Source organism: Stegastes partitus, unplaced genomic scaffold (assembly GCF_000690725.1).
Source record: "Stegastes partitus isolate 25-593 unplaced genomic scaffold, Stegastes_partitus-1.0.2 Scaffold633, whole genome shotgun sequence".
Lineage (NCBI taxonomy): Eukaryota > Metazoa > Chordata > Actinopteri > Pomacentridae > Stegastes > Stegastes partitus.
Genome location: NW_007578364.1, coordinates 162627 through 187134, shown reverse-complemented (window position 1 = coordinate 187134; position 24508 = coordinate 162627). Strand labels below are relative to the sequence as shown.

At 41.7% G+C, this 24508-nt stretch overlaps 2 protein-coding genes across 6 annotated transcripts; one reads left to right on the top strand and one right to left on the bottom strand.

Moving 5' to 3' along the window:
- Nucleotides 1-23: 23 nt before the first annotated feature.
- On the bottom strand, nt 24-18447 carry gas2a (growth arrest-specific 2a). 5 transcript variants are annotated; one of them, XM_008289709.1, is made up of 8 exons: nt 18410-18447; nt 14036-14197; nt 11714-11844; nt 7946-8090; nt 6588-6651; nt 6253-6478; nt 6060-6167; nt 24-1340 (listed from the first exon to the last, which is right to left on the bottom strand). In XM_008289709.1, exons 2-8 carry the CDS (start codon nt 14178-14180, stop codon nt 1131-1133), a joined length of 1029 nt encoding a protein of 342 aa, XP_008287931.1. In that variant the 5' UTR covers nt 14181-14197; nt 18410-18447; the 3' UTR covers nt 24-1130. The 5 variants fall into 5 exon arrangements, with proteins under 5 accessions (XP_008287931.1, XP_008287930.1, XP_008287936.1 ...); XM_008289708.1 differs by lacking the exon at nt 18410-18447 and adding an exon at nt 18199-18401; XM_008289714.1 differs by lacking the exon at nt 18410-18447 and adding an exon at nt 18199-18401 and having other exon boundaries at nt 7946-8087.
- A 1110-nt stretch (nt 18448-19557) lies between these two features.
- fancf (FA complementation group F) lies at nt 19558-20850 on the top strand. Its single transcript, XM_008289707.1, has one exon. It carries the CDS (start codon nt 19665-19667, stop codon nt 20688-20690), a length of 1026 nt encoding a protein of 341 aa, XP_008287929.1. The 5' UTR covers nt 19558-19664; the 3' UTR covers nt 20691-20850.
- Nucleotides 20851-24508: the final 3658 nt, after the last annotated feature.

Here is a 24508-nt window from a genome sequence, read left to right as displayed (position 1 = left end):
AATACTTCAAGACAAAGTTGATCTTTAAGGTGTGAAGTTAGAAGTTTTGAAAATTTATTGAAATTTAACCACTTAAAAGGGAGTCTATTTACTGTGTGTACAACCAATGATCTATCAAACTGACACTTTAATTTTTCAGGAATAAAGCTGTACAAATAAATGCACTGAGTGGATCGCGGTTAAATGATTGCCCTGCCTCTAGAGGTCAGTAACATACAACAAACTGAAGAAACGCAGTTGAGTCAGGTTCATTTGTACATGTGATTGTCTGTATAGTAATTATATAACATAGGAGCTATTCTAATAATGAATAATACAAATAAACGCTAATAGTATAAAATGCACTGCATAGAGTAGTTATTCAAGATGTAAAAAATATAAGCATTTCTTCATTTTGTGAGCCTACTAAGAAATACATCATGAAGTAAAAGCTGCAACATTTCATGACGAATGATCTATGAGAGATATGTCAGTTTTTATAAGAATACTATATAAACAATCATGTAAAACTTTGGCCATTTTCTTTGGGTAGTAAGGTTTCAACTTCAGTTAAAGTTCAGTTTGAGGCGTTTCCCACTAAAGCTAATGTGCTGTAAGTGATTTAGAAAAACTTCTTCTCTTGTAGAGCACACACACAAAGGCACTGGCTTCACAAAGGTGCTGAAATCTCCACCACTTGCTCAATTTCTTTTTTCTATTTTAAAGTTGTGTTTATGCAGTCATGTGCCATAGGCCGGTTACACTACTTATAGCAGGGGTGTGTGGTAAAGACTGATAATACCTACTCTAGGTCATGTATTGCTTCATGATTGAAAAACAAAGCTAAAAAAAAAATCTACACCTTCTGCTGTCCCAAGTTAAACCATTACAATGTAAAGATCAACACATTTTTCAAAGCAGTTCTGTAAAACTAAAAAAAAAAAGCAACATCAAGGGCCCACGAGTGTAATTCTAAGCTTCATCTAATTAAAAACACACCTGGATTCAAGAAAACCAAACTGTCATTCTTACACAGTGTGCTCTCCACGAATGCTGCTGCACGATAGCTTTAATGTTACTAAGAACATGGGATATGTTGCTCAGCACGAGGTCATCCTCTGTGTCCTTTCATTAATGGCACTTTCCAGTCTTTATTTTTTGCTGCGGTAGTGGGCTGCCACCACCAGGTAGCTGTCCGGGGTGAGGTCCTTGATGTTGGGGCACTTGCTGCCGACGGGGGACGTCTTGCCCTCCACTCGGGAAATTTGGAGCATGCGGCACGGGTCGTGTTTCAGCAGGTAGCTCTCAAAGGTCTCCCAGCCTCCACCGACTCGCACCATCACATGCTTGTTGTGCAGCATCTGCAGAAGAAATAGGATTATGATGGGATGTAGGTTTGTCAAAGGGGAGCTTTAATGGTTGCTGCTGAGGCCCTCTATAGAACTAATGTAATTTCCATGATTGAGGCTTTGGGTTGAAGTTGAATGAACATTTAAGCATGGCTTTGATGTCAAAGCCTTTTGATTGATGTGGGGCGGCCCTGCAGTGGATGGTTTCCCTGGAGGGAAGCTTTCTTTACACTACCACCCCAATGCTCCAATGCTGTATTGACCTGCTGCTGACAGTCACAAAGCTGATAGAGCTATCTCATTGTTTGACAGCCATGCTAACGTTTAAGAGACACAATGTAAACAATGGTAATATGAATATAAAATGAAATAATTCCTCATTACAGCTAAACACAATTACTGAGGCTAGAATGCCATGAGCAGGTATTTAGTCATAAGCCAAAATATTGGACAATCTTAAAAGTTTTAATTTGATGATGCTGCTGCTACTTAGTAACTACTTAGCTACTGATTTGGGTTGAAATGCCTACTTTATTTATGTTGCAGCACCTTTGCTGTATATTATGTTTTACCATAATAAATGTGCTGTTAACGACTGTGGTCATAAATGGAACCAGTAAAACAAACTGCAGTCTCCCGTAGGTGTTAAAGACCCATTCATCCACCCCAACCTCCTCCCTATATGGACATTGCTGCCACCCTCATTCTGCAGCCAACAGATTGTTTCACCACTTCAACTTAAACCTCTATCTTTTTCTGATAATTCATGAATAAACTGATGTGGTTATTCTTCTTGAGAAGCAATTTTCACTGTATAACACCTGAACAAACTTTAACTTTGATTGTTATGTTACCCACCGGTGAATTTAAGGCTTTTGCCTTGTTAACATGTCCATATGGTGTTTGTTTATATGCTAGAAAACTTGTCATTACCAAACAAAAGCAGTCAAAGCCTTCATGGATTTGCACATTTTAAAGCAAGCGACACTGTAGAGTTTCCTCTAAGTCGTTTTAAGAGAGGAAGAGATTGTTTTCAAGGAAAAAAATATAAATATGTAACTTCGATACACACAAATAATCGACTGAATGCAGGTAGAAGGCTGCAAGGTGGCGCAGTGGTTAGCATCATTGCCTTGCAGCAAGAAGGTTGCCGGTTCACATCCTGGTGAGGACGCCTGGGATCTTTCTGCGTGGAGTTTGCATGTTCTCCCCGTGCAGTGTGGGTTCTCTCTGGGTTCTCTGGCTTCCTCCCACAAAGTCCAAAAATATGTTGAGGGGATCACAAGTCATTAGAATCCATCCTGTCTGTTCCAAATATAATTGCAATCCTTTCTGATGATTTTTCACCAAAAGCTTAAAAAAGTCAGCCTATTGGTAGCAATAGAGAGCAAGTCAGGGGAACACCACTGTCACTGGGATTCATTCTTCAATTTTATGGCAGCCTGCCCAGAAGTTTGTGTTACTACAAAGTATTGGACGGACCAACAGACAGACCACCTTCCTCATCCCTGCAGCCAGGCTTAAAAATAATCAGGCTATTCATCACTAAGAAGCTCAAAACCTTAAAATGATGTGCTCTGATTAGCCAAGGAATTATATGCGGTGTTTTTTTTTGTTTTTTTTTTCCTGATTCAAAATGATGCCACCTGCCACATCAGGGCACATTCTCAAGGTTGGCTGCCATGGCAACATCAGCCATTATAATAAAGAGAAGGAATAAAAGGCTCCGGTATATTGGATGATCAGACACTTGCATTCCCCAGAGGCTGAGGCATAAAACATGTGCGCCTCACTGTGGAGGCTTATGGCCCCTCTCCCTCATTAACACACCATTACACCAACAAGCTTGTTTACTGAATGCCCCTTTCCGAAGACGACTAACTAAACAGATTATTAGGATGCTGTGTTTGTCTTTAAAAACACAATCAGTAGTAGAATGATTTAGGTACCAAACCAAATAGTTTGATAAAAAGGGTAAACTATCTAATGAGACTGTCACCTTCGTTTGGCCGATATGAGACCTCCTGCCCCCTAGCAGCGTAACATACAACATTTATAAGCCTCTTAAAGGAATCAATCTAGGGGGCAGCGTTGGGGCAGTGCCTCCAATCACCAGCGCCAGGCCTCAGGCGTTGTGACTGTGGATTTAATGGAGCTGTGCGATGCAGAGGGGTTTCAATCATGCTGTTTTGGGACGAGACCCTTGCCGGAGCCGAGTCCCTCCTCAGCGGCCCGGAGAAGGGCAGGGGCCTGGGGCTGAGCTGAGACAACACTTCTCACAAACAGCCTGATATTTTTCTGCCCTCTTGGTAGAGGTACAACCAGCTTGTTTATTTCAAGAGCGGAGAAGGTCAGTCTCTCAGGCTGCACAGATTATTGTGAAGTGAGGCTCTTATATCTGCCAGACGTCACTGCTGTCCTCGGTCCTAGCTGCCTACAGACTGTGAGCGGCTTTGCTGTAGTCATGTCTTTTCAGTGCGAGCAGCTGCTGGGGGGAAAAAAAAAAACACGCGAGGAATTTTAATTAAAGCATCTTCACTGTGAAAAGCGCTGGCTGACGGACAGAGGAATGGAGGCTTAACACTTGCTTTGCTTGGCCTAATCAAAAAGCTGTAACTCACATATGATAAAACATAATTTTACTAGTGTTTAATTCTGTTTACTCTCTTTACATGATGTATATTGTGTGACTGTCAGCTCTGGAAGAGGAATACCGCCTCTGTTGCTCACCTTGATGTTTAAATGTTTTTCTTGTTTGAACAGAATCTCAAGCCCTCTGAAATTTAACTGTCATGTTGGTCATAAAAATAAAACTATACTTTACTTACCTAGTATGCAAGTAGAAAATACACTGATCAACCGCAATATTAAAAATAGGGACAGGTGAAGAGTATAACATTGATCATCTGATTACAATGCAGTGTTCTGCAGGGAACCTTGGGTCCTGCATTCATGTAGATGTTACTGACTTGTACCACCCACCTAAACATTGCAGCAGTTCAAGCACACACCACCATGGCAACAGCACTAACTGACAGCTGCAAAACCTGCTTAGGAACATAACGAAGAGCCCAAGGCCTCCAAACTCCCCAGATCCCAATCGATCATCCACAGGATGCATTGGAACAAGCTCGATCTACAAAGGCTGCAACCCACAGGACCTAAAGGAACTGCTGCCAATGTTATGGTGCCAGAGACTACAGGAGACCCCAGAGGTCCATACCCAAATGGCTCAGAGCTATTTTGCCAGCACAAGCTGGACTTACACGTTGGGCATGTGGTTTTAATGTTGTGGCTCGGCAGTGATTGCTGCACAACAGACTGCACTCAACCAACACATGAGCTTCTCACCATTTGTCCTTGGTTGCTCAGCAACACCATGAAGACTGAAGCATTCAGTCATCAAAAAAGCATCAAATGATGGTAAATATTCAGATTTACATCACATCTCGTGTTGTTCTACCTGGAAATACTTTTATATTACAAAACAAGAATTGTCCTAATATTGTTCTCAAAAATATCACAAAACAGCTTTGTTCATCCAAACCTCACAGTGATTGAGATTCGATTTGGTTTGAGTTTGACATTAGTAGTTGCAATATAGTGGGCTGACAGCAGAGGACATCCAAGAGTAAAGTCTCTTTTGCACGTCTGCACATCCTAAACATACCGACAGCATGAATCACATTCTTGGAGGTGTGAATCCTGGTTGTGGGTTGCCAAGTAACCGGGATCCCAAGGGGACCGATGCTACTTCTCAAATCTGTTAGCCTCTATTTGTTTTCCTCAAATATCCCTCCACTCAGAGAAAGTAGAGCAACATTTCCTGGCCTAATTAATTCATTGTGATTATAAGATGTAAATAACTGAACGGCAGGTTTTGTTTGACAGCAAATACATTTTTGAAGGAATCTGTAGATGTTGCTTCGTCTTTACAGCTAGTAAACCACATTACGTTTGGCTGAAAATGGACATTGTCAGAACACCATTAGCCATAAATGAGACCTGAATACAAAAAACTTGGCTCTCCAGACAGAATGGGTGACTTTCATCCCTAAGCCAACCCCAAGCATCACCATACTACCATATGCTGCATGTGTGGAAAGGGTTTGCTTTGCAGTGTGAGACATTATTGTTGTTAACCTGGCAAATAAAATTGGATATTCAATAAAATGGATTGAATAAAATGGATGAATTCAGAATCAAAATTTAAAAAAAAACCTTTAAAAAATTCTATGTACTTTTGCTATGCTCTAAAATCTGAAATTCTCATTAAACATTTAGACTAATTCTCCAAAGTTACATAGATATATTTTCATATCAAGCCGTCATATGTTTGTTTGAGATTTTTAATACAAGTATTATTATGTACAGCTTGCTTCACCACATTTCATTGGACCATGATACATAATATTACATAATGTAGTGGAGTAAAAAAAATACAATATTTACCTCTAAGCTGTAGCATAATGCCATAAAATAGAGGCGCTATCTCAATATCGAGCTCGAGTACCACTGATGAAGTACTTTGACTGAGCGCCACCTGGCCCTTCCTCAACAGTTTTAGTGCTAATCAATAAAATAACACTAAAGCACCGTTGCTGTTGCTGCTAACAATCCTAAATTAAGACTAAACACTCTCACTACGCAAAACCAAATGATCTGCCAACACCTGATGCTGAATCCGTCTAACCCTCACATCATATTATTCAGTGACACCCCTACACTCACCCGTATAAAGAGCATCTTCTCCCCAACACGGTATCGACCCTGCGACTGTCTCTCCACGCAGAATTTATTCACACACCTGCAGGGTGGATCATCAGCGATATGTCTCACCTGTAACACATATAAAAATACATTTCACATTTGTTTCCTCTTTGTATGTCTAAACCAAACAAGCAGTGCATCGCAAGTGACTTACAGCATCATCCAACTGCTTCCCTGTACTTTTTTTGCTGGAAGTCACTTTGGTAGGAGTCGGGGATTGGGAAGGAGACGACGGGGAAGGAGACGGGGAAGGCGACGAGGAGGGAGAAACGGGGAGGGGCTGAGCTGGGGAGACAGGTGATGGAGGAGGTAGAGGTGCCGTCTCTTCTTGTTCAATCTCTTTCTCCAGTTTTATGAGGCCCGGAGGCTCCACATTGTACCTACACAAGGAAACAAGTGTAAAATTCTGAACAGATTTACAAAACATATTCAAAGATTGGGAAATGGATGAAGTGAAATAGAGAGAAAATATAAAAAGCAAGAAGATACCGTGATGCTATCCGGCCCAGCTCTAGCAGACAGAGGCACACTTCCCGTGGCTGCTTATGAAGAACTAGAGAAAGAGATCAGAGGAGATTTAGCTTTGAGTAATTACAGCAAGACGTTGTGCCGGAAAAAGGCGATGAGTGATGATGAGTGGCTGTGTGATGGTGATAAAAACAAGCTCATGAACTTCATGCATTCAAATGGTGCTCTCCTTTGCAATCGTGTTACATCAAATGGATGTGAGTTCTGTTCAGACTTTGGGTGTTCCTGTAGACTTGACATGTTATTTTACCCTCACCAAATATCAGATCAGACAGCAAGAGTGGACATAAGAAGTATGATACGTGGGACACAGCACACCATGCGTTACAGACAGAATATCCACTACATGATAGCAAACCTGGTGTTGTTACATCTACTGCTGAACTGATAAATCCGCCCAGTGAAAGGAAGGAAGGTGGAAAGATGGAGAGAGAGATAAATACAGAAAAGAGACATTTGTCAGCTGTTTTTGTTTGCTGAAGTATTTTCACAGCATTTCATCACAATTACATGTCTACTGCATGTGTAGGTGTTTATAGCTCAGCGTGGATATCAGTGTGTGACTTGGCAACCAGAAATATTTGCACACTTTAAATTATTTAGCGATGGCTGACCAACCTTTAGTCAGAAATGACAAGAATGTGCTGGATATTCTCAGTATTTCTATGACTGGCTCGGTCACACACTGTACATCTAATTGTAAGGACAATATTCCAGCCCAGGCATATCTTAGCTGCCAGCATATTTCATTGAAATAGCACGCACGGAATCTTTGCCATTGATTAGAGAGACGTAGATAAAACATTGTCTGAATGAGGAAGAGAAAAATATCCCTGCTCTGAGCTGAGGAAACCATTTGCATAATGTTGGCCTACTTTTTCACTAACTCACACCCTTCTGTCTGTGCTCCCTTTGTTTTTATTCTAGACATTTTTTTTTTGCATGTATCTGAGATGTCCTTATTGTGAGGTGGAGCTGCTCCCTTCCCTGTGCTCCCTGCAGACTGCTGCCCTTGAGAGCTTTGTGTGGATGTCAGAGGAGGTGCAGCAGAGCCTGGAGATGTGAGGTGTGTGAGCCTCAGAGGGGAGGAAGAGGGAAGCAGTCCAGCCTGCGTGATATTGTACCTGCACAATCAAGCCATTCACAGGATGATAGAAATCTGAGCCCGTTGCCCTGGCAGTGCCAGGGACAGCCAAAGGCCCAACAGTGTTACATCTCTGTGAAGTAAACTGATGCCTGTTTGTTGACCCGGTTTGTCCTACATTCTGATTTATTTTTTTCACATTCTGGTGTTTGTGGCTGCGAAACAACAGACTCACCTAAACCCTCTGACTCAAACAGACATGTTTCTCCAACTCCAACCTCACGACACCAGGCCAGGAAGTTGGCTGTGTTGTCTCGTGCAAAGAAAGAGCCAGATGGAGCGCTCCGGCGACATGGTATCCTCCGATAGGGAACGCTCTGCTACAGACAAAGACGAGTTAGTATAAACCTGAGATGGAAAACATCCCCTCACTCTCACTTAAATAGCACTTTTGACTCACTTTGTGTTTGACAATGAGAGAACAGACGTCTATCAGAGTGACTTGTTCAATCCAGCCCCCCAGAGTTTCCATCAAAACACAGAGGCACACACTCTTTATCTATGCCGACGTCTGCTCCATCTGCTGAGGCTCTGGTTTCAACGCAGGATCAAGGACCTTTTCCACACAGATCAATATGGGAGATGACGGCTAAGAAAACTGGGGCTACTTTACCAGGCCTTCTATGATTTGGGATCAAATATCCTGCCTATGGGTTTCAGCCCCCACACGGTCTGTTCAGGGAGATTTATGTGCCTTGCTGTGGTTTTATACAGGATATGTGTGTCTGTGCTTTGAGAAAGGTGCAGTGAGCTCATGCTGGAAATATGCACGCTTTTGTGGGTATTTTTCTTTTCATTCCAGGTTCTCCTTTTGACTTCTTTTTTTTTTCAGGGATCTTTTGTGTTGTTGAATTACTTTGCATTCCTTGAGAAATTATTTTGGCTACATTGTCTGATCTAACAATCAGAATGACGTGTTATTATTCCTACTGTGGCTCGCTGAATTATCTGCACCTTTGTGTGACTAATGATTGCACAGAAGGTACAGGACTTCTGGAAAACATTATCTTTAAACAGATGGAGACTAAAAATAGGGAAAAGGAACTACTTTGCTTGAAATGAGCATTGACAGTGAGAATCACATCATTTTCCTTCAGTCAGAAACACTACAAACACCGTCCACTGTCTGCATGCGCACACAAAGGAATAGTTTAACAACTTGGGAAATACATTGATTTTCTTGCTGAGAGTTAGATAAGAATATTTTACCACTGTCATATCTTTCTGTTGGACATAAAGCTACCTGTAGTTAGCCTTAACTCCCTTTCTGGTGATTAATTAAACCCCATACTTTTACTTTTTTATTTCATGAAAACAACCCCTTCATGCATTAAAATGGTTTAGATGTGGTTACAGTTCCACCGAAATGTGCAGATCTACGAAGCCCGAACCTCTATATTTACCCACTCCATCACATGTTGCAGCTCAAGCACACCAGCTCACCTACAGCTCTGCTCAAACACTGTAAAACTACTCTATGCCACACAATGGCAAATTTTTTGAACCAGAAACCTTTTTTTTTTTTTTTTTTAAAGAAGAACAAGAATATGGAAAGCTCTGCCAGCTGACATGATTGGTTCCTCAGGTTTGTGACATATGAAACCCTGTAAGTCTGAATCAATGAGTTTGTCATCACTACACTCACCCATGATGTTGACTGCTTATTTCTCTCATGATGTGTCTTCCAGCATTAAAAAAAACACCATATAGACATGTTAACAAGGTAAAAAAAACTTGATTTTCACTGGAGGGATCTCTATGTGGCAGATGTTTTGGCCTTTAGATAGAGCTAGACTACTTCCCCCCTCTGTTTCTGCTCTTTCTGCTAACCTAACCAGCTTTGAGTGTAGTCCCCGTACACTCAAATATGTGTTTCGGTCAATGTTATTTTTCTTGGATGTCTGATTCTGTCATTCAACTCTCTGGCAGAAACCAGATATGAGTATTTCCTACAACATCAAACCTTTGCTTTAAATTTTAGTGGTCTGACTATAAATTTTACCAGATAATGAGATGGTTGTGTTGAATTTGTCACATGGTAGGATTAGGACTAGAAAGACATATAATCTTCATTAATCTGTAGTTGATACTGACTGATGTAAACACATGGGAAGATGTGCAGGAGGCGGCGTCTATAAAAGTTGATTTATTGTTGCTCTCTGCTGCAGTCACTCACAGTAGGCCCACTCCAACACCACATCAACTTAAAACAGGGCTTGAACACAGATGGAAGTTTTCTTTGAAGTGGTAAAATGTATCAGCAAACAATTACAGCTTGTAAAGTGTCACAATTAGCTTAAAATGTCATAAGATGAGACACAGTGTATCAGACATGGAAAACATAAATCATCACTCATAGATCATTAAGCTGAAAGCTCTTAATGTGATGTATAAGAAGCCATCAATCAAGCACACGGCACAGAATCATAATGCAACGTTGTTTGATTTTAAAGCCCGAGTTGACGATCTGTCCCAAGACTCCTCTGCTCTCTCTCTCTGTCTCTCTCTCTCTATTGCAATCAATAGGCTCCTCTATTTCAGTAGCTCCTCTGCCGTCCCACGGTCATTGACCTCAAGTATTTCCTCACATCTGTGCAGCTGCACTCACACTGAGATCAGGAGACCCATCGTCATCAGCACAGTAATGCCTCAGTGCAAACATCAACAACTTTCACTGACGACCTAACAAAAGAGTCTTTAGCTTCTTTCCTTCTGAACAGACACATGAGCTAATCAGTGATTCCCTCTGTTGGAAACGTATTATCCTACTGAACACCACCAGATGTCAGATCAGTGTGAAAGTGACATAGATATCTGTAGATGTTGAAAAAAATGGAGCATGTGTGCAAGATAATGATTCAGCACTGCAGACTGAGACAAATGTCTTTTGATATTTGAAATCCTGGAGTTGAGAACATGCCTGTGGGGTTTCTATCGATTGGACAAAAGTAGAGATAGAAGATGAACATTTTTATTTTGACCTTTGATTCGTCAGCAATGTGCTGAAAACAATAAACTTACGCTGACGTTAATGTACTCAGCAATCATAACTAAGCTTATAGAATATTAGGTGCCATGAGGCGACTATTATTACTTTCTTCTTTTCTTTGTACTCGTGCATATTTGTTCATCCAAACTGAAAGTCACTTTGAGTCAACTTCTGTTGTTTTTAATGAGCTGTTTAAATAAGGTCAACTTGACTTTTCCTAATTCTCTCAGGGTTTGTGAGGCTTTGTCAGATAATGTGTCCTTATAGCTTTATTTTTTTTCCCCCTTTCTGCCCTGTTGGAGGCTGCAGTCTCCCATCCCCCCACCTCACTCTTTGTGCACTTTGTTCTGAAATTTTTGGAGCTCTTAGCAAAGTAGGAATTCATGGCTGCTGTTGATCTCTCAAAACAGACATATGGAGAAGGTGGAAACCAAATAAATGTGTTTTATCATTTTTAAAAACTATATTTCAGAGTGTCTCTCTGTGTCTATTATTCTCCAGATGTCAGGGTATCAGTATGTCTTTGAGATGGGTGGGAACAGAGCTGATCTTCTTTTATTGATCCTCTAAAGGGAAACCTGATCATGGCACAGCTATTTCCTGTCTCAGCGAGAGTCGATCAAAGTTTAATTGTGTTGTCTTGTAGCTGTCTGGTCTCAATAAATTACAGAAAAAAATAGTGATTTTGAGAAATAATTTACATTGCAATGCACAAAAATGATTAACACGTGTATTTGAGCAGGGGAGCTGTTAAAACAGCTGAGACCAAAGTGTTTGTCAGTCAATCTGATCTAATAAGTCGCTGCTTGAGTGATGTTTCCCTGCTCAGTAATGATCCTCTGTGAAATCATTCAAGCTGAAAGTTAGTCTGGGAACACTCTCAGTCAAGATTTAGCTTCCAGATTAGTGTTTTCACTGTAACCCGTATCACACTAGACCATTGCAATCCTGTACCTTGCTGTTGCCAAGGGCAGGCAGGTATCCATTACTTTGCCTGAACTTCTCCTGTAGTGTCTCAGCCAGCTGGCACAACAGGGAGCCATTGTCTAAGCGATCCATGAAGGTCTCAGCAGTGATTTCCAGACCTGAGCAGGGGACACATAAAGACAGCAGACAGTCCAACACCCTAAATCCATTATAAAATGCTCATTTAAGTTATATATATATACTGTGTAAGGGCAGAAAGTTTATCCTTCAGTCTCTTGATAGTTGAAACTGAACCCAATGCAATGTTGTTGACTCTCAGAAAGGGCTTTAATGATCGAGCCTCACTTTTACTGCCAGGTCTGTGGCAGCTCTGTGGAAGCCAATTTTTGAAATATTACAACATGATTTGGGAGAATGTGAGGGGATTTCCTGGTAGTACATCACAGCACAGCTAAGACGAGGACACAAGAAAAGGGGGCATCTGTGTGTGTGTGCACGGTAAGGCCTCATTATCCTGCACAGTTGCAGAGATACATTGGTGATCAACATGTGGTGTCCAGTTGACTGACTTCCAGAGGACCATTCTTTCATAGTTAGATCACTGTGAAATAGGAGGTGGTGGCAGGGGGGTGTCTGTGGAAAGAAACTGGAGACATTTTTTTTTTTTTTTATCCCCTTTCTGTTTCTTATAGGAGGAGGGGTTTGGGGGTTCGATGTTTAATGAGTTCCAAATGTTGCAATTGAGCCCAGAAAAGAGAGATTGAAATCTTGAGAAATACTCAGTGAGTTCCAGTCTTATGCTCATACTCTATCCTACACAACCCTCGCTGTGTGAGGAAATATATTAGCGAGGGGTCTAATAGAAATATGTAAACTCGAATATTCAGTCACATAAGCTGCCTCAACCTAATGTCTCCACAACAATATGAGTCATCAGCAGAACCAGGCTTTCACCTCCCACTCAATCAGCCAACCGCACTGCTCCTCCCACCCGAAACTGTAATTAAGAATATCATCGCCCTCTCTCTTAGAATTTAAATGAACCAAGCATACAGAACTTGGCTTAAACCAACAAACTGCTGTGTCTTTGCAGGAAACACACGGACGTTTCTGCTTCTCAAGTCTGTAGGTCCTTGATCCGTCAGCGCACCACACCAGAGGTTTCTGGCTCAACTGGTTCCAGTGCAAACACCACAGACCGCCAGAGATAACAGCGAGGATAGTTACGTTGTTTTAACTTGTTCACACACAAGCAGGCATCAGTTTCAGGAACCGGACTGGCTTCCAGTTGGTGTGTTGGACTGCGTATACTCAGCAGGATGTCCCCTGGAGTAACTCCCAGTCATTAACTAAATGCACACAGTTCCAAAGCAAATTCTGAAGAAATAATACTGCTATTGTTGTGTATCTGTAGACTGCTTCTCTTCCTAAAATCTATAGTTTTGAAAAAAACTTGACATGCTGATAAAGTATTTATTAACAGACAGTTTGCCTCAGAAATTCAACAAACAACTGCCTAATTCTTAAACTGGTGGAGAAATTCTAAGAATTTGCATTTTGCTAACAAGTACATTTTTGTGTTGACTCCAGTCAGTCGTTGGTGCCACAGTTAAACCAATTGGAATATAACAAATTAGACAAAGAATGATGCGGAAACATGAACTCAACTTGGTGTTTTCATTCATGATAGCCATATTTAATGTTTTAGTGTACACCTACTTGCCATGTGGTTGTTAAAAAACATCAAACCAACAAATAAACCATTCTCCTAAATTGCTGTATCTTGCTAAATTCAAATCACATGCATTTGTTTTGTGGCTGCACTGCTGAAGAACCACACAGCACAGCAAGATTTTTATGCAACAGCGTCCTTGTACGATGCTGACGCTCCCCTCGCTGCTTATTCTCCACCACTGGCTGTGCGTTATTTAAGCAAGGTTAATGATGTCCATTATTCATTTAAGATAAATCTATGGGAGAGAATTGGGACACTAAAGCTGGTTCACACAGTCTGGTGACTTTAAAATACAACGTAATGAGGTTCAGATTGATTACAGTCCCCTGCAGAAGTGTTTACATCAGCAACACCGGTTCAATTAATGTTAAAGAGAAGAATAGGAAAGGTACAGGATTTTAAAAAGCTACGTTACTTCTAGGACAGTATTTTAAATGAATCAGCAGCAGCAAGTTGTATTTTGCTGTATTTACAACACATTTGTCCTTATGGAGGCATAACCCTCACAAGTTTTCATTGGTTGAAAATTCATATGTATTGCAAAGTCAGAATATTCAGATGGGAGATTTAACAGTATAGATGCATTTGTGTATTGATTTTTAAGTGCAGCTTACCGAGCATATTAGTGAGCCACAGGGCCAGGTCTTCCTTCATGGGCAGCAGGCTGGCTTCATGTCTGCTGGAGAGCCACTGCTGATACTGCTGCATGTCTGTCAGGCCCGGGCCGCTGGGCTGCTTGGGGCTCAGGGAGCTGCACATGGTTCCCTAATGACGGCCTGAAGACAGAAGAGGAAGGAGATATAAGACAGGAGAATTTATACATGTCTGTATGCAGGCAGAGAAACTGTAGTCATATGGAATGATGGAAGTCGGTGAACGGGCATGTATAAGTAACAGCAATGTCATAAAATGCAACAGATCTGCAAAAAAAAAATCATTCATGAAGCTTATCCAGATGTTCAATCAGCTCCATGTGAGATCTTGTAGCCACATTTCAAGCATCTAAATACATCCTGTTCTCCCCTGTATATGTATATGCATATGAAGTACTGTGAGTATGCTAGAGGTGTATTTGGGTAATGTTTTGCATGATATATGGTTAACTGTATAAATGTAATATGTGTACATTACTTCCTGGCCTACATAAGAGCTGCAGCTACTTCTCATTACTGATTCTGCTGATCATTTTTTATTGACAGATTCATTTAAATGTCAGAAAAAAATGTAGAATTTCACTTTATTATTTCTCAGAGTCCACAATACAGTCTGTCAACATCGTATCCTAACTCACCAGCGGTCTTGTACCTAAATGACAGTGATGTAAAACAGAGTAAAGCCATGGATCCTTTCATTTGATGAGCTTAAACCCAGCAGTTACATTAATCTACATGTTGATATTCTTCAGTCACAGCTGTGATTCAGGCGCCATATTCCCAACAGAAGTAGGACGGGATCAGACTCATACAGGACAAAAGGGATCTGAGTACCTTTGTCCTCCTGGCTGAATCCGAGTATGGATTACAATCCACCTGATGAAATTAGACAGCACCAGTCCTGTCTGCTTCTTCATTTGACAAGAGACACTTTGATACCAGCCAGACTCATACAGTAAGACTTTTATTCAACAAACAGCAGACACAAACAAAGAGCTCCTTCACATTACTCTGCTCTCTCTAACGCAGTCTATCCTACAGACTATATCAATCCAATACGGCCGGCGCTGCAGCAGGCCTTACATTACAGCCTGATGGATAGATTGCATTTGACATCAATATTAAGAGCGATATTTAACAGCTGCTTATTTCTTGTAAAGTGAAGTCATTGACTAAATGAGACATTTCTCACAACCTTTTCCAATACCGTGCCGCGGCGTGCCAAGTGTTCACTGTATGAGCTGTAATGTGAAAATCTTTCAGATTTCAGTCCAGTGTCACTCCATTAATGGATTTGCCGGAGAGGAGAGTGAGTAATTGACAAAACAACTGGGCACCAGATGTAAGACCTGAGCAGGGTAACAACACACATCGACAGCTCTGCAGTTAATATTCACTGTGTAAATGTGTGAGCTGCCATTACCTCTGCAAAGCACGCTGACGGGGAAAAGCTAAGTGAAGCAGACAGATAGGAGACGACCTCAGAGGACGGAGATGGAGGCAACACAAGGATATAAATGGTTGTTTTTTTTAAATTCAATGCTTGCTCCAAATGCTGTTGTAGTAGAAGGGCTTTTATCATTAAAATCACAAATGTAAGAATTTGTTAAAGAAAAAAAAAGGTTTATAATGCAAATTATAGGCAGCCAATGAGCTTTCTTAAATGAGAGTTCTTCACTTTTCTATTGTTACGGATTACCCAGCAACATACATTTGTAATATAACTGATATGACCTTTTGTTCTACTTGTTTCTTCTTGTAAAGTCTTTGTTCAGGCTGAATTACAGCAACAGTTCACACTCTCACACTGTAATCTAGTTGTTCCATTTTAGAGGCTTTGCTTCCAGGGTGGATACAAGCAGGAAAATCTCACGCTCCCCAACGCAGGCAAATATCAACAGGACTTTTCATGCAAATTGTAAGGGAAGCTTATTCAAACAAGGAAGCATAGCTGCTGCGAACAATTAGTTCATAGTGTGAGTTGGCTGAAATTTTCCTCTGAATACCGAGGGAGTGTATCACAATGTGAGGAATCTGACCTTTAAGGCTGTGTAACATTTCAAGGTCCCCCCGGAGTTGGATGTAACCAAATCGCACCGTGCTGCAAAACTGGACATCAGGACCTTGATGTCGGACCAAGGTCATTTTATCTTTGTGAAGACAACAGCTACTTGCTGCGTACACACACTAAACTCTGAGGCTCAGCACTCGCACACAGACGCTACATTCCCACGTCCACTGAGGTGAAGGCTAACAGACGGAACAAGGGCAGTGGGACAACGTGCCGTGTCTCACAGCGCGAGACCCTTGAATACAAGCTCATTCTCTGCTGCTATGTGTAAATACAAACATGAGGATTGGACACGTGTCAGGGGAAGCAGAAGTTTTACTCCTTGTTTCAGATGTTGTATATTTACTTATTATTACTGTAGAATGAGAACCGTGATGAACTGCAGGATTCCGATATGTTTTAATACAAAACTGGATTAGCAGAAAGCGCATCAAAAGTGTTTTTAATTAGCTGTTTTAATACATATGTTACATGCAATACAGATTATTTTCTGCTCAATCGATCTACATTTTGTTCAAATGCTGTCTTGTTCTCGACAGGCTGGATTTGCCCCACTTTCCCCCAGAAACGCGCCCAAAACAAACAACCCGCTGTTGTCGAACATACCTGGTTCCTCTCACCACACTGTAGCCTGACCTCTTCAACTGTAGGCCCAAACCCCAGCCAACACCGCTCTGCCAGCCTGTATGCACCGTCTGCTGAACTTGTGGGTTATTTTCATAAACAGGTTCAGAAACTGATGCTGCACTTTCTGGAATCAGGAAGAAATAAGCTCCCTTAGCTGGGGGTGGGGGGGGAATATTCAAACATACAGGGATATAAATATAGATTTCCTCACTCTGAGAGCCTCATGACTTCAGTGGAGCTATCGTAACATGCCATGGTTGGCTGAAGATCGCTCCAGGAAAGACATATGGATGGGAATTTCGACTGCTGAATCACATCAATTAGAACTTACAAGAGTGTCTCTGTCCTCCTCACCCTCACTTCCCTTCATGCCTTTCTCCTCTCCAACAGCAAACTGATCTGGTGGCTGATTTGTCCATTTAAACGAGGGAACTCAGCATGTTTCTGCTGCAGACAAATACTGTGTGTTCGTATTGCATTCAGGTATCAGACTGTATCAGCTGCTGCGGTCAGTAAAGGACAAAGCCTCCAGCAGTAAATATTAACACAAGAGAATATTCTTCCGTATGATCTAACACGAAGAGACGGAAAACCCACAACAGCAAACGGTTTGTTTACATATTCACAATATCAAATGACACATTCCAACACAAGCGCTCCTGTTGTTAGTAGGACACCAGATGTGAGTCTGCACAGATTTATTACAGATCAAATCATTCTGTAATCTAACAGACTTCCTCAGACATTCAATTACAATGCCTTGCACCCCAACCAACAGCATGTCAAGCAGACGACATGTCAAGGAAGCTGACACACACATTCTACAAACAGTGCAAGGACTCTGTTTTGGTTGGTGTTGTGTTGTGCTGGCCTTTTAAAACACTTGGCTCCACATTTCCTTTACAACTGCAGTAACATTTTTTTAATTTGTCTCTTTCTTTACAACTGTTGCAAAATAAAAACAGCCACAGCAGACAGTTTACCACTCTGGAAAATAGGATCAAGGGAGAACGCCTGATGAGTTATGACTGAAATCCAGCAGAGCACCCACTAATTAAAACCCAATGGACTGACTGAGAGCTGCTACTGAAGTAAATGCCTAATATTCAGAGATCAAAAAATGCCTCACAGTAGCCTTCTTGTGAGAGAAATAAAAAGCAAGCAAAAGAAATAGTCTTCCATCACTAGTTAACTGTCAATAAGTAAGAGTCAACTAAGTTTGCAATGAGCTGCAGAGGATGACATTATTCTGCAAAGCACAGACCTTCTGCTGAGAAGAGCTATGAAAAGCACTAACTATAAAGTTACTAGACACAATCCAAACCTAAAACAGAATCTGCATACCAACCGTAAACAGTATGACATTCATATGGCAACAATAAAGCAGCGAAAATGTCCTGAATGAGTCCAGAAAAGCTGAGCTCACCCTGAGGCTTCAGCTCGGTTGTGCGCACCTTCTTCTCACTCGTCCTGAGAGCTGCTGGATCCCAGTTTTCATGCTTCTCTCAGCGGTGCACCGACCCACAGGTTAGGCTCCAAAAACACTGAACCAGTGTGGACCGAGGAGGTCTGTCTCGCTGCACATTTGCACAAAGATCTGACTGCGCACATATACACACATACAGAGATATACTCACAGCACACTGCTGCTGCTGCTGCGGCTGATGATGATGATGATGGGAGGGAAGTTTGATCCTGTTGGCAGTGCCTCCCTCCTCTTCTCCTCTTTGTGTTGCCTCACTATGACATTTCTGGACTGGATTATGCAGATATTATATCCACCGATACATTTTGGTGTAATGGAGTTTTTATTTTTTTCAGTGTGCCATCTGATCCATATTTGGTGCATTTTATTTACCGCGACTAGCCTACAGAAAGTGAATGATACTGATGCAGTGTTTGGAAATGAAAGGAAAACAATTATTCACTGACACACGCAAACTATGAAAAACTTTTCAGAAATGCACGAATAGATTTTTCTTTTATGAAAATTAATTTTGCAAGTTGCATGGACCTTAAAAACGACAGCGTTGCTTATACATTGAATATATGACGTAAAATGCGTGTAAGCAAAAAAATAATGATTAAAATCCAAATATGTCCTGTTTTAGTGTAGCTCGGTGGCTTTTATTTTGAAGGAAAATAAGTTTTCAGTATGGCTTGTCTTAAAAAAAAAAAAACTAACAAAAACAGTCAAAACTTTTTTCAGCCAGACATATTATGTCCTTCGAAATTTTGGTGTGATGGATTTTTTTTTTGTTGTTGTTGTTGTTTCCCAAGTTCTAATCTGATTCAACTGATGGGACCCTAAGGATATCATATCAGATACATATATTTACTGTGACTAGTCTGCTACATTTGAATGACATTGACAGCAAGTTTGTAGATAGATTTTAAATAATTAATGCAAGCCAAAAAGCATAAATAAAATGATAAATACAAAATTAGAATGTGTGGACTGATTTATTTTATTTACTCGACGGCTTTTATTTTGAATGAAGAGAAGTTGGCAGAGCCCCTGCAGTCAAAGGCGCATGCGCAGCGTCGAAAGCGGCACATACGGTCTGTGAAACAAATGAAACTGTAACCGTGCGACAGAAAACAGCAAAGACAAGTGAGTTTACTTAACGACACACAGTTATCTCACGGAAATGTCTCATATTCAGTGTTTGTGTTGACAACCCAGCTGTTTAAAGAAGGTTTGGAAAGTTCTGTTTACGAGGAGAGGTTGTTGACGTGACTCCGGTTCCGGCTAACATGCTGCTAACATGCTGCTAACACACCGACTCGGCGGTGTTTCAGTATCAGGGGACAGTTTGTGTGAATGTTTAGGTTGTGTGTTTTCTCCTCAGTGGGTGTCCATAACTAAACTGTGAAAGCGGAGAGCGCCACATGGAGGCGGTGCTGAAAAACCTGTCGAGCACGGTGGAGCTGCTGGCCGTGGCGGCGCACAGCTCTGCGGTGAAGCAGTGGGACAGACACACCGTGTCCAGGGCCTTTGGCTGGGCCCGATACTGCGAGCACGTCTTCTCCAGGTTCCACAGCAACTCCGCCATAAGGAGGGTCATGGAGCAGCAGCTGCAGCTCACAAATCAAAGTTTACAAGATGTCATCCCTGGGTACAGTAAAGTCTGCTTCCCGGATCTTCCCCGGCTCCAGCACCTGTTGCTCCTCGGACTGTTGAACAATCCTGAACTGCCCATCTCCATCATGAAGATGCTCTTTGGCACAAGGAATCCTGTGGATAACACGCAGGGCCAGTATCAGGATGTCACCGGCCTCTGCAGCCACATTATTCAATGCAAATCGGCTTGCAAGGTCCTGAGTCCTGTGACAGACCTGTCAGCTGCTGGTGCTGAGGTGCAGGGGGCGATGCTGGTGGAGAGGCTGGGTGCTCTGCTGAGCCAAGGCAGCGACACCCGCCCAGCAGAGCACTTTTTAGGCTGTGTCCTCCAGGGATGTGAAGGAGCAGGACAACATTTCTGTCTAGTCATCGCCGCAGCTCTGCTGACAACAAAAAACTCAGCTGCACAAACTGCTCCACAGGAATTCCTTTTGGACTGGCTGCAGAATAAACACAGTGTGCTGCAGGGCTTGTGTTCTGCTCTGCCAGCCACACTTCTTATAGACCTGGCAAAAGAACATAACAAATTCAGAGATGCTTACTGTGACGTACTGAAAAAGTGGGCCTCAGACATGGAGTACAGCATAAGTGAGGGTGAATGGGTTCAAACCAGCACAATCCCCACAGTGTCCTTCCAGAAACTGACTGCGCACTTTATGGCCTTGTTCGAAGCCTGTCCTTCTCTGAGGGTGAATACAGAAAAAGAACTAAATGCTTTGAAGATTTCTGATGGAGACTTTGATGTCAGAGGTCTGAGTGTGTGGGGAGATCTCCTGTCAGCATTAAACGAGTGACTGTCAGACATGGAGTGAAAATGGCCAAAATGTAGCCACATGATTGATTAGATCGTGATGAAATGTTTGACTTGTTCTGTGTGTTAAACATGATAATATATTTACATACCAAACAAAATGTGTCCATGGCTGAGACTAATATAAATGACTGGAAACTGAATTGCCTCCTCATGTTCTTCCATATTTCTAATCAGACAGTTAGAATAATAATTTTGCCAATTTTAGTCCACATTTTACTTACTTAAGATTTGTGCATTGCCTTTGGTTTGGCAGCTTTTTGCATTTCGGGAATTTGTTTTCTTTTGTTGAATGAAAAGGACACCCTTATCTATCAGATGAAGTTTTGCTGCCAGCACTAAAACTCAGGTATTAAAACACTAGAAATAGTATTCATCTCTATGTTTTGCAGCCTTTGGTTTTTCAGTGCAAAATGTGCGTCAATAGGCAGTTCACACTTAACTGCTGTCCAGTTGTCCGTGCAAAATTTCTGGTCCACTCACATTTTTGATTCATTATTCTGCACTTTTCTTCAATTCATGAAATGTAACTGCAGACAAACAGACACCCAACACATTGATTACATTTGGAAAACATCATAATATAAATGGTTAATTTTGTGGCTCCAGTAAGACTGAAAATGTGTAACGCTAGACTAATTCTTTCTCATATAAATTCTTGATTGGAGTATTTGCCTTGTGATAATGGAAGTTATTCATTTTTTGTTTTAGTCAGTGCAGTTGGATATTTGTTAAATTGCAGAGCTTACTGGGTTTGGACAGATGGTAGCGTCACATGCTGCCTTGTAAGAGGTGGCAGCACGTGATGTGACTGAATTAAACGGAAAATAATTGTCGGACTGTGAATAGTTTACACCGATAAAAGGCTCTCTGGAGATTCAAGGTTTCATTCAGCATCATAAATGTCATCCACCCACCAAAATGTTGATTTGTGCTGTTTAAAAATGATTCTGCAGCTGTGGATTCATGAGGACCTGAAAAAACTCTTAAGTTTACCTCCTCATTATGCAGATCTGTAAAGCGATGGGTTTGATAATAAACTGTTTTCAAGGACAAGGAGCTGCACAGAAATAGCAATGAGCAAAGGGAAGAAAAGCACAGTGTGTCCAGTTTACCCTTCTCTAACTGTACACACCTAAAATGATTTTCAGTTTCTCTCACACCATCTGTCAGCGACGCCTCCAGCACAATCTAAACCCATAAATTTTGATTGGCTTAATGCCAGTCATGTGACTCGACTGCCAATTCACACATTTCGGATCTCGCCCGTGTGTCAGAGCACCTCTGTGGCGAGGGATCAATTAGTTAGTCGGGGCGTCTTCAATCAAAGCCTCCACAATAGCTGGTGTGTGACATAACTCTGTCAGACAGCGGATTAGAGCCCCGGCCACCGCGAGGAGGGAAACACCAACACAACCACGGCTCGTTTAACACGCCGTGAAAGCAATTCACGTAGAGACAGACAAGGGTCACTGAATAAAGGGCAACATGTACACAACCAATTTATTTCCGACCAATGAAGAACGTATGCATCAGGCTGCACAGAAACCAACTGAAGAAATCGAACCTGCTCCAATCTTCTAAATACATTTTTTTTTTTTCCGTTTTGGAAGTTTTATTTAACAAACTAATGAAAATTTTCAAACCTCTAATTGCAACCGAGGAGCGCTTTAGCATGTAGTCTCTGGGCTGTTTCACTGACAGATTTCTTTTTTAGATTTGCTGGTTCTCACTCTTATTCACAGCCTTACACATAACTGGCAGAGCGAGTGAGCAGCCGTGGTGATGATTCACAAGTGTTACTGTCTGACTCCAAGAAGGCTGCAAGAAAATCAAGACCACAATTTAGTGCTCTGCCTCTATCAATCTATATTTACTGGAACCTTCGTGATTTATACCAGACAAATAACCACATGATTGAAAGCTGAAAGTGAAGCCCATACATGCTTCAGTTTAATCTGAGAGGCGGGTGTTCTATTTAGCTGCAAATGTAAATAACCACTTTTACTGATGACACATAATGCAGCTTTTTACTAACAAGTTGCCCTCTGTGTTTAGGCTGTAATGTAAAAGGGTTATTGTGGTAATACAATAGTATTATCTACAACCGACTTATGTAAAGGTGTGATACTGTTCACTAAAATGAAGGTGCTAAAAATGAGTCTATTTGTGGCATTTCTGTCTTACTCTGAGCAAGGAAATAGCACATTTAGATGTTAAATTACAGCTGAGGTGTCGTGTATTCCCTCCCTTACTTTATATTCCATCCAGTGTAATATTGCTCTCTGTCGGTGTGGGGTAACAAACTGCAGTGCGACGTGCTGAGGGGGACTGCTGTTCTGCAGCTTCTAAAGGGTCATGAAGGATAACATTCATTAAAACTCAGACCCAGCCACCATCTGGTGGTGTGAATAGGGAGTCCTCTGAGGGGGGAGGGAGGGCGTGGGAGGGTAGAGCCCTCCCTCGGCACGTGCCTAAGCCGCTCCAGCCTGAACCTGGCGTGGCCTCGGTGACGGATCACAGAGGCAGGAGGACCCCACCGAACACCTGTGTCCCACTCAGAGCCTGCTGATGATCACTGCCATCAGACGAGCAGCGAGGGGGCAGAGACCGATGCTTTAATCTGGTTTGTTGCAGCGAAGCTGTGAGGAGAAGAACGCCGCAAATGGGTGTCATGTTGGTGCAGCTTGGGAGGAAGATTTTTCATTGTCCTCTGTGTGAGATCCCCATAAAAATCTGCTCTGTCAGACTCTCCAGTGAGGCGCTGTGGTTGCAAAAACACGTCTGTATGTTGAGGAAAGGGAGGGAGTTGGTTGGTAGAACAAAGGAAAACCAAGCTGCAGTGATGAAGTGATTGATTAATTAGTCAGTCAAGAGAAAAATTAATAACCAAGTCGATAATCACTGATTTGTTTGCGTTTTTTGTTTTAGCTTCTCACATGTAAAATAGTTTGTCATGTCTTAACGTTAGATTTAATTACATATCTTGTATTTATTTTCTGAGAAATTCTGATGATGCCAAGAAATTAACTGAGAAAATAACCAGCAGCCCAACAGATTATGAAAATAATCAGTAACATCTGTTTCCTATATGTGAATTATGATGTGCAGAAGATCAAAAGACAAAGAACAAACTGTGTTATCTGCTAACATGTGATCTTGATTGTATCTAGATTTCTCAGGACCTGCCGGCGGTGAGTATCATGTGGAATCTAATCGTCCTTTGTCTGTGTGTGTGATACTATATGAGCATAGTATGAAGCTGTCAGCGTGATCTGATATGGGGGAGGGGAGACTAACTGGATGGGCCGTGATAGATCACCTCACATGCAACTGGAGGAAACCACTTCTGAGGAGGGAAACCAATTGAACACAGCAATCTCCTTCCTCTGGTTCAGTTCTCGTTGCAGACAAACGGCCATTCTGAAAACGGCGTCTCTGTTTCTGTGCCTCATTACTGTGGGTGAAATCTAGTTTGGTGCTTATAAATGTTTAAGTGGGACTAGAAAGTAAAGTGCAGAACAAACTGAGGATGGCACGCACTTCTCGTTGTTGTTGGGAGCTGAGCGAGATTTTTGCAGCGGGAACAATTTGCATTTCTGTGTTTGTCTGCGTGACTGAGCATCTTTAGCTTAGAATCTCATCACAATAACAACGACAGGGTTCAGGAGTCAGTTTGGAATCATGGCTGATGAAAATAGTAATTTCAGTTGTAGTGGGTGGAGTGCAGTGACGCGTAACATGTTATTTTGTGTAAAAACTAATTTTGGGCCTGCAAGCTCTCCATTAATAAAGCAATTA

Excerpts from the sequence above, each read along its gene's own strand:
- gas2a (XM_008289709.1), bottom strand. The coding sequence starts at position 14,180 with ATGTGCAGCTCCCTGAGCCCCAAGCAGCCCAGCGGCCCGGGCCTGACA. Across the intron at positions 8,091-11,713 it reads CTGCCCTTGGCAACAGCAAG|CAGAGCGTTCCCTATCGGAG; the intron begins GTACAGGATTGC and ends CTTTGTCTGTAG. Across the intron at positions 6,652-7,945 it reads GTTTGAGTCAGAGGGTTTAG|TTCTTCATAAGCAGCCACGG; the intron begins GTGAGTCTGTTG and ends CTCTTTCTCTAG.
- fancf (XM_008289707.1), top strand. The coding sequence starts at position 19,665 with ATGGAGGCGGTGCTGAAAAACCTGTCGAGCACGGTGGAGCTGCTGGCC.